Raw genomic sequence first — 13,459 nt, 5'->3', positions numbered from 1 at the left:
ACAATGCCAAACATGACTTTGATTAAAAGCATAGTATATACTGAATGCTCATAATTTGAGATAAAGAGATAGAGCTTTACAAGTCTTCACCTTCCCCACAAAAGATAAAACCAGACTGAGGCATGACTGCATTAGAAACAAACATTTTTAGATCAGTTGGGAGTTAGATATGAACCTACCTGAATGCACTGACTTATGCTGAGCTGTAAAATTAGTTAACATCCATTGTGGATCAAAGGTGCTCATCTAAAGGAACTACAGAGAGCATGCTAGCGCCCCATGGAAATGGCCATTTCTGGGTATAAGAAAAAGGAACTTCACACACTTGCAACACTCCTTGAGTCCCCTTAAAAATAAATAAACCATAACTTCTAATACTTCCTTCAGCACAGCCTTGGAAGGGTTTTTATTGTTACAAAACAGGCATTTTGCCCCTGTACAATGAGGCAAGGCACAGAAGCCCAAAAGCCAGTCACACAACGCAGTCCAGCAAGGGGTTCCCTCGGTCCCCAAGAGCAATACAGTGACAGCAGCATGTGCTATCTTCCAGCTGAACACATGCAGCTGCAGCCCTACACAGATGCACATTTCACTGCTTTCAAGTTAAAACTTAGTATCAGGCTCTATACTACAGGATAGACATGACCTCAGTTTATTAACAGCAAAAAATCACCAGTAGCTATCACCCCTTTCTCCTCCTAAACCTATGAGGAGGAAGGGACGGAGAATTAAAAAAATGAGAACCAGGAGGAATTCTTCCATCATGAAACTTTCCCATTTCTTTTCCAAATCTCTTATTTTGCCTCCCTTTTGGGGCTGGGAAAGCAGCTTAGCACAAGAAGTTAAAGACTGAAGGAAAGTAAAACATACACAGAGCACTAATTCCCCCAGAGAAGATCACTGACACCGAAGATGTGCCTAATCAGGTAAATCTTGCCACTATGTCAATTTTAGGCCATACAGGGGCCGGGCATTATCATAAAGATAAATCATACTACACTGAAACCTTTATTTGTAATGAAGTCTTCCAGCAAAGAGAAATCCCTGCAAACACTGACTGTAAGATATTAAAAGTCATAGCATAATGCATTACTTCTATTTACTTGTGTTGCATTGTATTATACATAGCTACTTACACAGAAGGCAATAAACCATATTCAAAAGACACTTAAAAAATACAGGTAAATTCTCTTCCTTCTACTTTGCTCTTCTCAAATCTAGAAAGGATAAATAGATGGGCCTGTATCCTGCATTTTAAAATCTTAAGGTGAACTGTGCTTCCATTTGGACAGGAGACATCGCAGAGCACACACAGCTTGTTGATAAGGGCTGTGGGTAACAAAACCCTTGTACTCTCCTACTACTGATTCACGCCAAGTGATAGAATGGCCTTAGAATGTAATAAAGATAGCTGGTCCACAGTATGCGCACAATATTTCTCTATGCATAAGTCCTCTTTGGTCTTTGAAGTTTTGTGGAAAAAAACTTTTTTAAAATGTTAATTTTTAAAAAATAAGGCATTAACTAAATTCTTCTGAATCCAGAGATGTATTTGAAGAATAAATTATTTACCTCATAAATAATTATGAATCTCAACTGGGGTGGGCCCAGCTCTTATTTACAGAAAGACAAACAAAATAACTATTCCACAAAACATGTTTCTAGAGAAAGGTTATAACCCCCAACTGACCAAGATTTTATCCTCCAAGGGTTAGGACTCTAGAGGGGTGGCAGACCACTACTAGCACTGCTGCTTTGTGTTCCAGGACAATCAGTTCGACATGCAGCTGGGGAGGTCCATAGCACAGATATCCCTCCCAACTGTCAAACATACCATTAGAAAATACAAATTAGACAGCCAGAGAGTCCTGAAATTAATGCATAAGGACCATGTGCACATGCTATGCTGGCATAAGAAAATTTAACTCCATTTACTGAAATGGAGCCACACTGAGCCTTTGTCATCAAAAATAAACACAAAAAAAAGAATAAACAGTGTAGTAGCTGAAATACTGTTGCAACACTATACAGAGCCAATGGTATACCAGTCAAAGTAGGACCTACATACTTTCATTCCTGTAAAATATAAGAAATATTGATGTGAGATTATCTACTTGTCTGCCCATCAACAAATGCAGCAGATGAACAGAGCAAAATGAGCAAGACTCAAACAGTCAAACCCTGATGGCTTCCACTGGGTAAAAAAAACCAAAAATCACATTTGCCTTTCCAAAACACAATCTGTAAAATAATGCAAAACCAAGTTGTCTTCCCTTACCTTCTGCAAAAGGCTCCCATTCATAAAATCGACCCATAAATGGCTTGTTATTGTATGATGCACATTGCACCTCTCTAATATTTCTGCTGCTTTCAGGACACATCTGTTTAAATAAAAAAACCAGTCACATTATGATCAACAGCAATATTGTTATTGCTTTCTTATTAATTCACTTTAGAAGGTTAATGAAGGCATTGCCAAATTCTAATCCAGATGAATGATATTAGCATCAGGAGACTCCTTTTCTTTAAAACAGGTAAGAAACAGTGTGCTTTTAAGTAACAGTATCAAAAGTACCTGTAGAAAAACATAAAAAAGAATTTGTGGAGTTCATGGAGGAACAGTTCTACAAAAAAAGCAAATTTTTAATTGAGCTGTCATTTTCCTCAGCAAAAAGATGACACTTTAAGATAAATTTAATAAGTTAGATAAAAATATTTACCTTTACGCAATAGCTTCACATTATTTCATTATTAATTTTCTGGGCTCAGATTCAACACAGTTGAAACATTTAACATACATGCTTCCATAACTTATCAAAAGTTGGCCATACCAGCTTCTTATTCTCATCCTACGCTTCCATACCATATTACTGCTTTTTCTTTTTTATTTCTACATAGTGCTATTACAGTCATTGCATTACTTTCTATTTTAACTTGTGCTTTCAAATGCTAGCTTCAGAGTTCTTGAAGCTAAATAGTGGGAAGAGCTTCTTATGTACAGGCACGTGTGTGTACACACGCACACACATGTATTAAGCAGGGCAAGTTTTAGAGATAGAAGTATCATCTTTCATTAGATGACCTGCAATGAAAGCCTTTGGCAGACAAGCCTTGTTTAGATGTGAAGCAGATTCCAAAAGTAAATACAAGTTAAATACTTAATTACTTTGTTCTGCCTGTATCCTCACACTACAGCAGTTACAGCAAAAGACTACTCTGTGTGTGGGCACACACAAAGGGGAGAAAGATTTCTAGAAAGGACGTGGGGTTACATAGAATAATTTCTATGCTTGAAGAAACTAGAAAAGCTTTGGTCACAGATGCATTTTTTCAGGTATCCTTTAGATTATTAAAATGGCTATTAAAAACACTATTCAAGAACTGCAGAAACCACATGAAGAACTGGACTAGAACAGCAGAATATTTTTTCTATAGGAGGCAGATTTCAAGGGAAAACTAGATACAATATTATATGAAAGAAGTGTGGCTAAATAACTATGTTTTTTAAGGGAACAACAAGAGAATCAGTAAGAAGAGTTCTTGTTGCAACTGCAAGTCAGTTCTCTTATGTTTGTATAGGGGGAAAGATTGAAGACTGGTTGTCTTTGCAGTGAAAACCAGCCCACCAGAGATCCCAGAGGAGTTCTGGCTTTGTATCCACCACCTATATATGAGGATGTTTGTAACTGGATCAGTGAGACGTCAAAGTCGAGTTTTCAAGCGGGCTATAAACTGTAACAAAGACACACCTGGGGGAAGGCTCACAGACTACTTTATCTTCCATTAGAATCACTGTAACAGATCATCTAGAATAAACACTGTTTCCGGCCAAACAGCCATCTGTGCTTTTTTCGCCCACCTTCTGAGAGTTCCAAGTACACGCAAATATTGTTTTCCTCAACACTCTAATTAAAAAAAACCAAACAAACCTCCCCTGAAATAGGACCATGAGCCACCAAACTTCATTGGAAGGGTGGGACCAAAAGTCTTTCTAGCACCAAATGCAGAAACCAAAGCTATAGTACCACAACTGAAATACACATCCTTACATCTGTGATACAGCAATGCAGCAAGGGCAATTCAACCACAAAAAACAACCAACCAAGGCTAGGAAGCTTACATCTTTCATGGAAACCAATTATAGCACATATCCTAAAGGTGAAGGGACAGAACCTGAGCCAGCATAAATTAAGGTCACTACATTAAATTACAGCAGAACGACATTAGTTTGCACCAGAAAAGAACCCAGCCTGAAGGGTTTCTTTTTGAAACACTTTTTCCCTTTTTTTTGGCACACATTTTCTGACAGTTTATTGTGAAGTGTTGTTGTTCCGTTTTGGAGCCTTGAGCTCATGCTCTTGTGTACCAGTATTTCTGGCTCAAAAACCATTTCCTATACACCCTGTTCATACCAACTGCAGACAATGTATGAACAAAAAGATCAAAATATTAATTGCTGGTACCAAAAAGTAGTGACACCCATCCCTTCTAAGATCATTTTTATACAGCTAAAATTTCTGTTTTTAAACTTACCAAAAGTTGCCCACAGGACAGAGGCCCCATTGCTTTAAAGCAGAACAAAAGACTGACAAATACACTAAACACTGTGTGGATCAAGCCAAAATCAGAAAAAAAGGCTAACTCAGTAACGTCCCTTCTAAATTAAAAGTCCCAAGTCAGTTGTCCTTATTCCATTTCTTTCATCAAAGTTTAATTACAAAATAAATTTTGAGTAAAAATTTTGAGTGACCTGATCTGCAAAAACTCTTCCCTTTATTCTTTATACAGATTATACTCATTTTTATTTTTAAATATCTTTTACAAATATTTATGAAAAGGTTAACTACAAGATGCAACTAGTCAAACTTACTACAGTGTATGAACCACCACGGCTCAAAAGAGTTATACTATACATATATACTAGCTAACATCTATACACCATTTATTAACCCCACCTAAATTCTTAATGCATAGCTGAACTAAATGACAGTTTTACACTGCCTATGGCTCAGCCCACCTGCAAATGAAATCTTTGAGCCTTTCTCAGAAGAGCTAAGAGTTCCAGGCACTTTCTCTTGGCCTCTCTGACTTTTTGGCACATCTTTTATGCAGAAAACACACTGTTATCACTGAAAGGAAAAAGTATGACCCTGTACAATCAAAAGTGAAACTTTAGCATAGGGGTTTCTGTAGATCTTAATTTTTTTAATTTATTCCTTGAGCATACAACCTATTTTTACACTTTCATTCAATTACTATTTCAGTCACAAACACGTATAACTTGACTATAAAAGTCCTAAAATACAGCAATGAGCATCTGTGATGAGATGACAACCCCAAAGAAAGCTTATATTTACAATGTCTAAGAGTTGTAACTTACAGAGTTCATCATTTACTTCCCAGCTCACATACATGGTTGGGCGATACTGGAAGACGACTGAGGACAAAGCCAGGCTTTCCCATAACACCATCATCCCCTGCAGTGTGTGGTCTGCATAATGCAGCAGGTCACACCTGTGCTTGGCTTACACTCTGTCCAAGGGTCTGCCCACAACAGAGTCCCTACACCCTTCCTGGCCCTCTGCCAAACAAATACCACTTTTGCTTTAAAAAGCAGTCATGTCGGCATGTTTACAGATGAAAAATGTTCCTGTGGCTAAGCCAGAGTACTAGGATTTAAACAACCTGGATCTCTTTCCAAAATCTTCCAGAGGCTTTTGGAATGAACTTTGCTGAAATATTTAACCTTATTGTGTGATTGTCCCTCAGTTCCCCCCTCAGTGACATGAAGACTGTGCTGCCTGGTAGGAACTTGAAAATGATTTTTTTTTTTAAACAAAATGTTGACTTTGAATCATTGTTTTGTTAATGACAGAACTAGAAATTAATTTTTCTCCTCAAAAAACTTAGTTTTGTTTTGCATTTACTGAGGGAATTACCTAAAGTTTTTCATAGAGGTTTTGATACAAAACCAGGATGACCTCCTTGGACATGTGTAAAGAAATAAAATCTCCTTTTTAAACCAGGTCTGTAGAAGCCAGATCAGCAAAAAATATGTTGCATCTACTGAGACAAATTTCAGATTCCACTGTGTAGAGGCAGTTATAAATTATCTAGAAAGCTATACTCTATGCTGGGAGAGGGTTTTTGTTATTATTATTCCTTCAGCTGTGCACTATAAAATTAGAAACAGCATCTAAAATCCATAATTTTGTATGTTTTTAGATGGTGTCTCTCCTACTTAAAATATGCTGCTTAGAAAAACCAATGCTGTAAATTAAGCATGTGGGACTTTGTTCAGCTAAGTACTTTACCTGGACATTTTCACACAAGGTAAACCACTTTCAGAGCTTCCACTGCTGCATTTTGATGTGGTCATTTCAATGAGTATGACAATTCAGCCAGCTTTTCTTCCTGTACTTTCAGAATGTGAAATTAACAGGAACAGCGCAGCATTGCATTGATAAGGCAGGCAATGCTTAAGACAAAACATTTTAGGAGTCTCCCCTCATGTTTTGGGATGTCAGGCCAAATTCCTTGAAGTGCGCTGTCTCTGCAGTTAATAGAAACTTTGCACTTCTGAAACAGTAGCTTCATTTTTGCCTCAATTTCATCCGAGATATGCAGGTATGAAAATGTTCTGAGGGACTGCAACACACAGTACTTCTCTTTGTGTGCTGGTTTTGGCTGAGAAGGGGTTAATTCTCCTCACTGTGGGGGTCAGCTACCTTTCCACCTTCCCACGCTCTGCCGCGTGGCGTGGCAGGGGGGGCTGGGAGGGGCAGGGCCATGGTGGGGGCGGCTGACCCCGACTGGCCAATGGCAGGTTCATTCCATACCACGTGACACCAAGACCACTATATTAAGGGGGTGGCAGTTTGCGGCTCGGGGGCAGAGCGGTGCGTCGCGTCCGGTTTGTTTCGGCAGTTCGGTCCCCCTCCCCTCCCCCGGGGCTTTGCGCCTCTCGTTGTTCTCCTTTACATTGCATTTCTATTGTTGTTTCTTTTAATTTTAATTATTAAACTGTTCTTATCCCAACCCCCGAGCATTACCCTTCTGATTCTCTCCCCCAACTACCGGTGGGGGAGTGAGTGAGCGACTGTGTGGGGCTGAGCTAAACCATGACACTTTGTCATGTACGATTACAGCTTTTTTAAAATGATCTGCTAGTACAGCTAAGACTGTAAAACAGCAAAACCACCCTACTTGCTTTTCAGCTTTTGGGAAACATTCGAAAAGCACAGGTTTTTAACAAATCTTAGACACTTTGGTTAATTAATGAAATGTTGGCAAAACACCAGAAAATTATTAATCTACCAGCAGATGTGCGCTCACACTGGATGCATGCCTGCCATTAGCCAAGCTATTTCAAAGCTGCACTGAGATAATGCACTTCTGGAAATGCATAAATGGGCCATTTCAATCCTGAAACCACCTCTAAAGGTACTTAAAACATTGACTAAGATTTTTGACACTCTTTCATTCTTATGGCCTACATACAGTAACCGGCAAACTTTTTCAAAGGCTCCATAGTCCTCAATTCTCCAGGGTCAGGCATAATTCATAATTATAATATTTTCTATGCATGCAATAATATACATTAAACCAAGTCCAAGTAATCTAGTTGTACTCTAGTTTTAACGTCTCCAGTGGTTCTATCTAATTGTGTTATTCCTTTGACATTCCAAAGGATAAACACATCTCCAAAGAAAAACAATTCAAATACTTGTTTCTGAAACAGTAATCTGTAGATTCTTCTTTCATTTTCAGAATGTCTTTGCAATATGCATACTATATAAATTCCAATTCTGTACACCATAATCCACAATGTCTGCAGTGAACTTCTGCTCTGAAGTGCTGGTGCCTTGTTCCTCTTCAAACCTATGGAAGTCCCATATCCATATCTGAAAGTGGAATCTGGGGTCCTTCAAATTTTAGTTCTTCTGCTACAATTTTGTTGTGGTAGTTGTTGTTTTTCTTTGCATTGCCAAGGACCATGCACACCCCTATCAGTATTACTTAGAATCAAGGCAACCTACTTTTGTCTAGCTGAACACACACTAAAGGACAGCAACAGATCCATTTAAACTACCGGAGACTCTTTTATTCCCATGATAGTTCTGATTTTTAAAAATGGTAACAGAACATTAAGACAATTTGCCAACTAAAAAAATAAATAAGGAATATTAAATGTGGCTAGATATCTGTAGCACAAAATATCAGACAGATTTTTTATTAAAATGGAGATGATGCTTCTGAAAAACAGCAATATGCAAGAAATTTTTAAAAGCAAAATTTTAAAAACTATGTGAAGAACAGCTCTGCAGTAAAAATAGTGCTAGCCAGCACTAGTTACAGTCCATTACCACAGACAGTACACTAAATGTCTGGTTTGACATGGAATGAAAATTAACATCTATGACTGCAGTGATAACTGGACAAGTTTATGAGGAATGAGCACCCATGTTACCAAAATCTCAGCACTGCCTCAGGAGATGAATTTACAACTACCTGTCTGTTGCAGTGGAGATTAAACTTAGCTATGACAATCATCAAAAACTACTAAACTTTTTTTACTAACCAGAGAGAGATTCTGAAGCAATGCAGTGTCTAAGGGAGCAAATAATAAAGGGTCACAGCCTTTCTCTTTTCCCTCATGGCTTTCAAGGGGCTGCCTGCCATAGATGGAAAAGACCTTAGATATGTGCACAATACAAAATAATTCTATTTCTGCCCAAATCCCATATAGCTAGCAACAAGCTTGGGTTTGGAACAAGGAAGATGGCCCATGGCAGAGCTGCACACCAGGGTGCCTGCTTTCCCCAAGGTATGTGCTGGCTCCCACTGCCATGGGTAACGGAACTGCTACCATCTCAGTCTGGAACTTAAGAACCCTTTTTTCCATGAATGATATATCAGCTTTGCACCAAGAAAGTTCTCCGAATTTAATTAGAAAAGTCTCTGAAGTGTTACCCAAACCTAATCTTCATTAACATTGCAATGTATCAGACAAATAAGGCATTAATGCATAATGTGGCAAGTGTGTCTATTACTGCTTTACTTTTTTCCCTTCCATAGCACTTTACAGCTGAAAACACAGTATGTCTAATAACTGGGAAGAAAGATCAACCAAACAGATGGAAAATTGAGTATTTCTGCTTAACTTCACAGGTTTGTGGTTTTTTTAAATTCTCACTGACAGACCCATCTGATTAGATTGAAATAACTTATTTAAGATTTTCAACAACTTGTAAACTATTTAAGTCCAACTTTGGTTTTAAATAAAATGTTAGCCACTGATCTATCCCACAAAAAACATCTACGCTGATCTAATGTGCATGACTGGAAACGTTTGGCACTATAAGCTTAGGAGGGGCTCACCAAAGAGCTATAGTAGGAAAATTAACAGTCCAGTTCCTCAGTAGTACCAAAAATGTGTCAAGGAAATAATCGGTTTCTGTTTATTGCTAAAATTTTACAGATGCTATTCCAAAAATACCCAACCAACCCACCAAAAAAATAATCCATCTGAGAAACAATAATTGATTTCTACAATATCTTAAGTTTAACAATTAGAAAATGGAGGACAAATACTGAAAACAGACCATGCTGGAACAGAGTATCATCTGGTGTAAAGTGATATGCAAGTATGCTATGGAAGTCAGAGCTATGTCAATTCACACCTGCCAATGATCTAGCCGGTTGACTGTTGCTAGTGTTTTTCTGATCCAGCAAAAGACCAGATGCCTATCAACTCATTCCAAAGATGTTTTTTCAAAATGTAGTTACTATTTTACTGTCCCAAATTTCTTTTAGTTCCCAGTTCCCTCAGTGAAAAAGTACTTCAGTATCAAGACTGGAGTGCACATAGGATATTCTTTAGATGATCCCAATCAAGCATCAAAAGCTTGGCATTTGCAACAGAAATCATAACTACTTTGTACAACGGCTGTTCTCAGTCTCAGCAGTGGTATAATTTTTCTGTATAAATATGCTGCATTAAAAAAAATCCACCAAATACAAGAATCCCTCCATTCACATACCTATTTATAGAAACACTACGTAATGCTCAAGGTGCTGAATCTGCACACTATTGCCTCATTTAATGGGAAATCAATGAAAAGTTATTTCCATTTGATAATCTGGCTCAAAGTCTGAAGAATGCCTGAACATGAAAGCTTTCAGCCTTGCTGCAGATACAGTGTCTCATCTGTTCAAATACATCTGAAAATACAGCATGTTTTAATAATCCTCCTTAGAAAATGTGATGTTTATGTACTGAGGATAGTTGCTTTAATATAATAATAGTAGTATTCTTTATACTAGAAAAATCAGCCACTCCAAAACCCTTTCTGAAAGGCACCACCAATATCAGCTTTGAAAGACCCTGAGACAAACTCATACTTGATGCAACTCAAATGGAATCAACAGAGTTAAAGCAAAGATGATATACCTACTCTTCTAAGTTTGTAGAAAATTATGCCAATGCAATAAAACACCTACATCCAGAGTTTCCAGCAGTATTTTATTTCATTCTTTTAAAAAACATTGTTCTTTGAGCAGCCTGTTCTTTCTGGGATGCAGTCTTTGTCACATAGGTTTCAGTACTTTACTCTTTTATCACCTTCCTCAGTAGGTGGGAATAATCCTTTACTAGGTTTCTATATGAAAGCCTAGTCAATTTAAACGGAAATTCAATTGCATGCATTCCATTTAAATGACTGGCCTTTGTGTGGGAAGAGGGACTACCAGAACGGTTCCAGCAAAAAGCCTAAAAGTTTAGGGAAGTTTCTGATTTATATTACCTTGATATTCCACTTTTTAATTAAAAATTCTTATTACAGCAATAATCACAATATTTTTAGAGACGGATCTCTATTTTAAATGACAACCAGGCAACAGAAATGTTTATGCAGTGTTATATGAGACAGAAATATACAGGCACAAACGTACACAGGTTCCTACATCTAGGGTGAATTCTGGTAAGTCCATTGAGAGAATGCATTTTGTCCTTTTTTGTAAAACAAACAAACAAAAACAACTAGAAAAAAAACTACAATGTGGAACAATTTGTTTTCTACAAAAAGTGAACAGTTGCAGTACACCATAAACAGCTTAAAAATGACTGTGAGTTTGCAGGAGCCAATTGTAACAGAAATTACAGCATTATTCGTATTTTAGAGCTTTTGTTTCCATCAGAAATGAATTTCTGACACAACACACTCTTACACTGTTCCTAGGTCATATTGCTTAAAAGAAGAAAAAAAAAAAAGCACCTTAAGCTAACTAGCAGATACATTTACCGTTATCTTGTAATGCTTTGGTATAGCTGCAGCTGGTAGCACTATCCATTTACTTATGAGTTCATCACACTTTAACTGTTCAGACTAAAGCTTTCCACTCCTGGTATCTGTCTTAGTCTCTTCTTTTTTTACTGAAGTATTTCATCCAAGAATGAGTCTGAAGGAGAACAAGAAGGGAGAAGTGGGGGTTTTTTTTCCCATGCTTCAAGTATTCTGATTTTTTTTTTTAGTACCTGTTTTATTTTTATGAGTTAAATGAAGTCAGCCAGGAAAGTGGTTTTTTTTTCAAGAATGCATTTTCTGCCTTTTATATGGAAATTTACCCAGATATAGCCAGGCTGCAAGATTTTGAAAAAATGCTGATAATCATACTTTGTACACTTTCAGTCACAACTTGTTGAAGTCTTGCAGCTAAACTACTGTAACAATCTGTTTACAAGAAGTTTTTTCCACATCTGTGGCTAAAAGAGGCTGAGAAGTTTCCCAGCAAATAATGGTACGTGCTCCTGAGGTCTGTATTACAGGCAGGCACTGGAAATGAAAACAAGACATCTCTCTCTTCTGCTCTTAATAACCCCTTAAGCCTGGTGCAGACAGCATGGACAAAGCAAAGAAGCGGCCTAATACAAACACCTGTACATAAAAATGCGTGGAATACTTTGCAAAAAACTTGGATAAATCTTGGAACTAGGATTCAAGAGAGGAGACTGGATAAGCAAGTCAGCTGAAGAAGGTACTGAGAAGAAGGTGAAGCTGGATGAAACTGGAGAGAAGCTGGGGAACCTAAGTAAAAGGAGAGACTGGAGGCAGAAGAGATGGAAAATACTAGACAAGGTACTAAGAAAGTGAGAAGTGGGATTGAGCAAGAAATTTCAGTGGGACAGCTTCTGCTCGAGAGAAGGAGCAGAGATGGGCTGTATTTGGAGGAATAGCAGAAACACCTGTGGTGAGAAAAACCTATGAACACCATGGCAAAGCATTTTCATAGCCCTGTAGTACTAGTAGGGGGTAAATTCCTTCTACCATTGGCTCAACCACAATGGTCTGGTGAGTCCTGTGAATAGTGACATATCACATGATGGCATTCTGGTTTTGAAGGCTTTTTTGTTTCTGTTTTAAAACTATAAAGTTACATACAGTAAGTTACAGGACAGTAAAAATGTGTGGAATCTTGACTTAGAAGAGATTGTCCATGCAGTTAATATATAATTTGGCTCTTTTTGTCTCCATTCTCAATTATATGATTACATACTATGTCTTCCATATGATCCACAATTTATTCAGTGTGCAGAATGGACTTACTCTGAGGACGAATCGGTAATGTTTAGTTAGAAGAGTTACTTACGTAATCTGTCTCATTCACAGTAGAAGCAAGTAGGTATACAATGGAGATACAGAATAAGGAACATGAAAGATGGTCTGCAGTTTCTGGAACTAGCTACTCTGCCAGTTTGGGGGGGAAAAATACCACCTATGGTGCCATTTACTTAATCCCATCCTTTCTCAATTTGTGAACTATGTACTTCCTGTTATGGAGGTCTGACTGAAAACCTCTGGATCTGATTTGCAGGTGAGCTGCCAAATCATAATTACAGTTTTGGCCAATGCAAATTTTGCTTTGACTATTGTCAAGTAATAAAGATGATACTGAACCCAGAGAAAAAAAAAAATCCAATCCCAATTACTCGACATAGGGCATGAAATTATTGCACACTTATTGTAAACCTCATTCTTCCATATCACAGCTGCCTTTCTCACAACAGATTAGATCTTGCTATCACACAGCAGCTTTGTGAATGTTAAAACAAACATTGCAGTGTTTAAGGATGACTAGTCCTTACAGAAGCCATTTTTTCTCATCTTCTCCAAGAAGCATTTTTAAGGCAGGGAGCCTGAGGCTGAACAATAACGAGAATAACATTGAGAAGTGTATCACTAATAACTAAGCTGTTGTGGTTTAGCGGCAGCTCAGCCCCACACAGTCGCTCGCTCACTCCCCCACCAGTAGATGGGGGAGAGAATCAGAAGGGTAACGCTCGTGGGTTGGGATAAGAACAGTTCAATAATTAAAATTAAAAGAAACAACAGTAGAAATGCAATGTAAAGGAGAACAACGAGAGGCGCAAAGCCCCGGGGGAGGGGGGAAGGGAGGGGAG

General features: G+C 38.0%; 1 protein-coding gene across 2 annotated transcripts in view; it reads right to left on the bottom strand.

Annotated features, from left to right (window-relative positions):
• The window catches only part of THSD4 (thrombospondin type 1 domain containing 4), a 349,965-nt gene that overhangs the window by 270,424 nt on the left and 66,082 nt on the right, over positions 1-13,459 (bottom strand). For both annotated transcript variants that reach the window (XM_075100208.1, XM_075100207.1), the window contains exon 6: positions 2,279-2,381. In XM_075100208.1, coding sequence (XP_074956309.1) covers positions 2,279-2,381 — 103 coding nt within the window. The remainder of the gene's footprint in view (positions 1-2,278; positions 2,382-13,459) is intronic.

The sequence above is a fragment of the Phalacrocorax aristotelis genome, chromosome 7, assembly GCF_949628215.1.
Source record: "Phalacrocorax aristotelis chromosome 7, bGulAri2.1, whole genome shotgun sequence".
Taxonomy (NCBI): domain Eukaryota; kingdom Metazoa; phylum Chordata; class Aves; order Suliformes; family Phalacrocoracidae; genus Phalacrocorax; species Phalacrocorax aristotelis.
The sequence above is the reverse complement of the archived record's forward strand: the minus strand, read 5'-3'. Positions and strand labels throughout refer to the sequence as shown.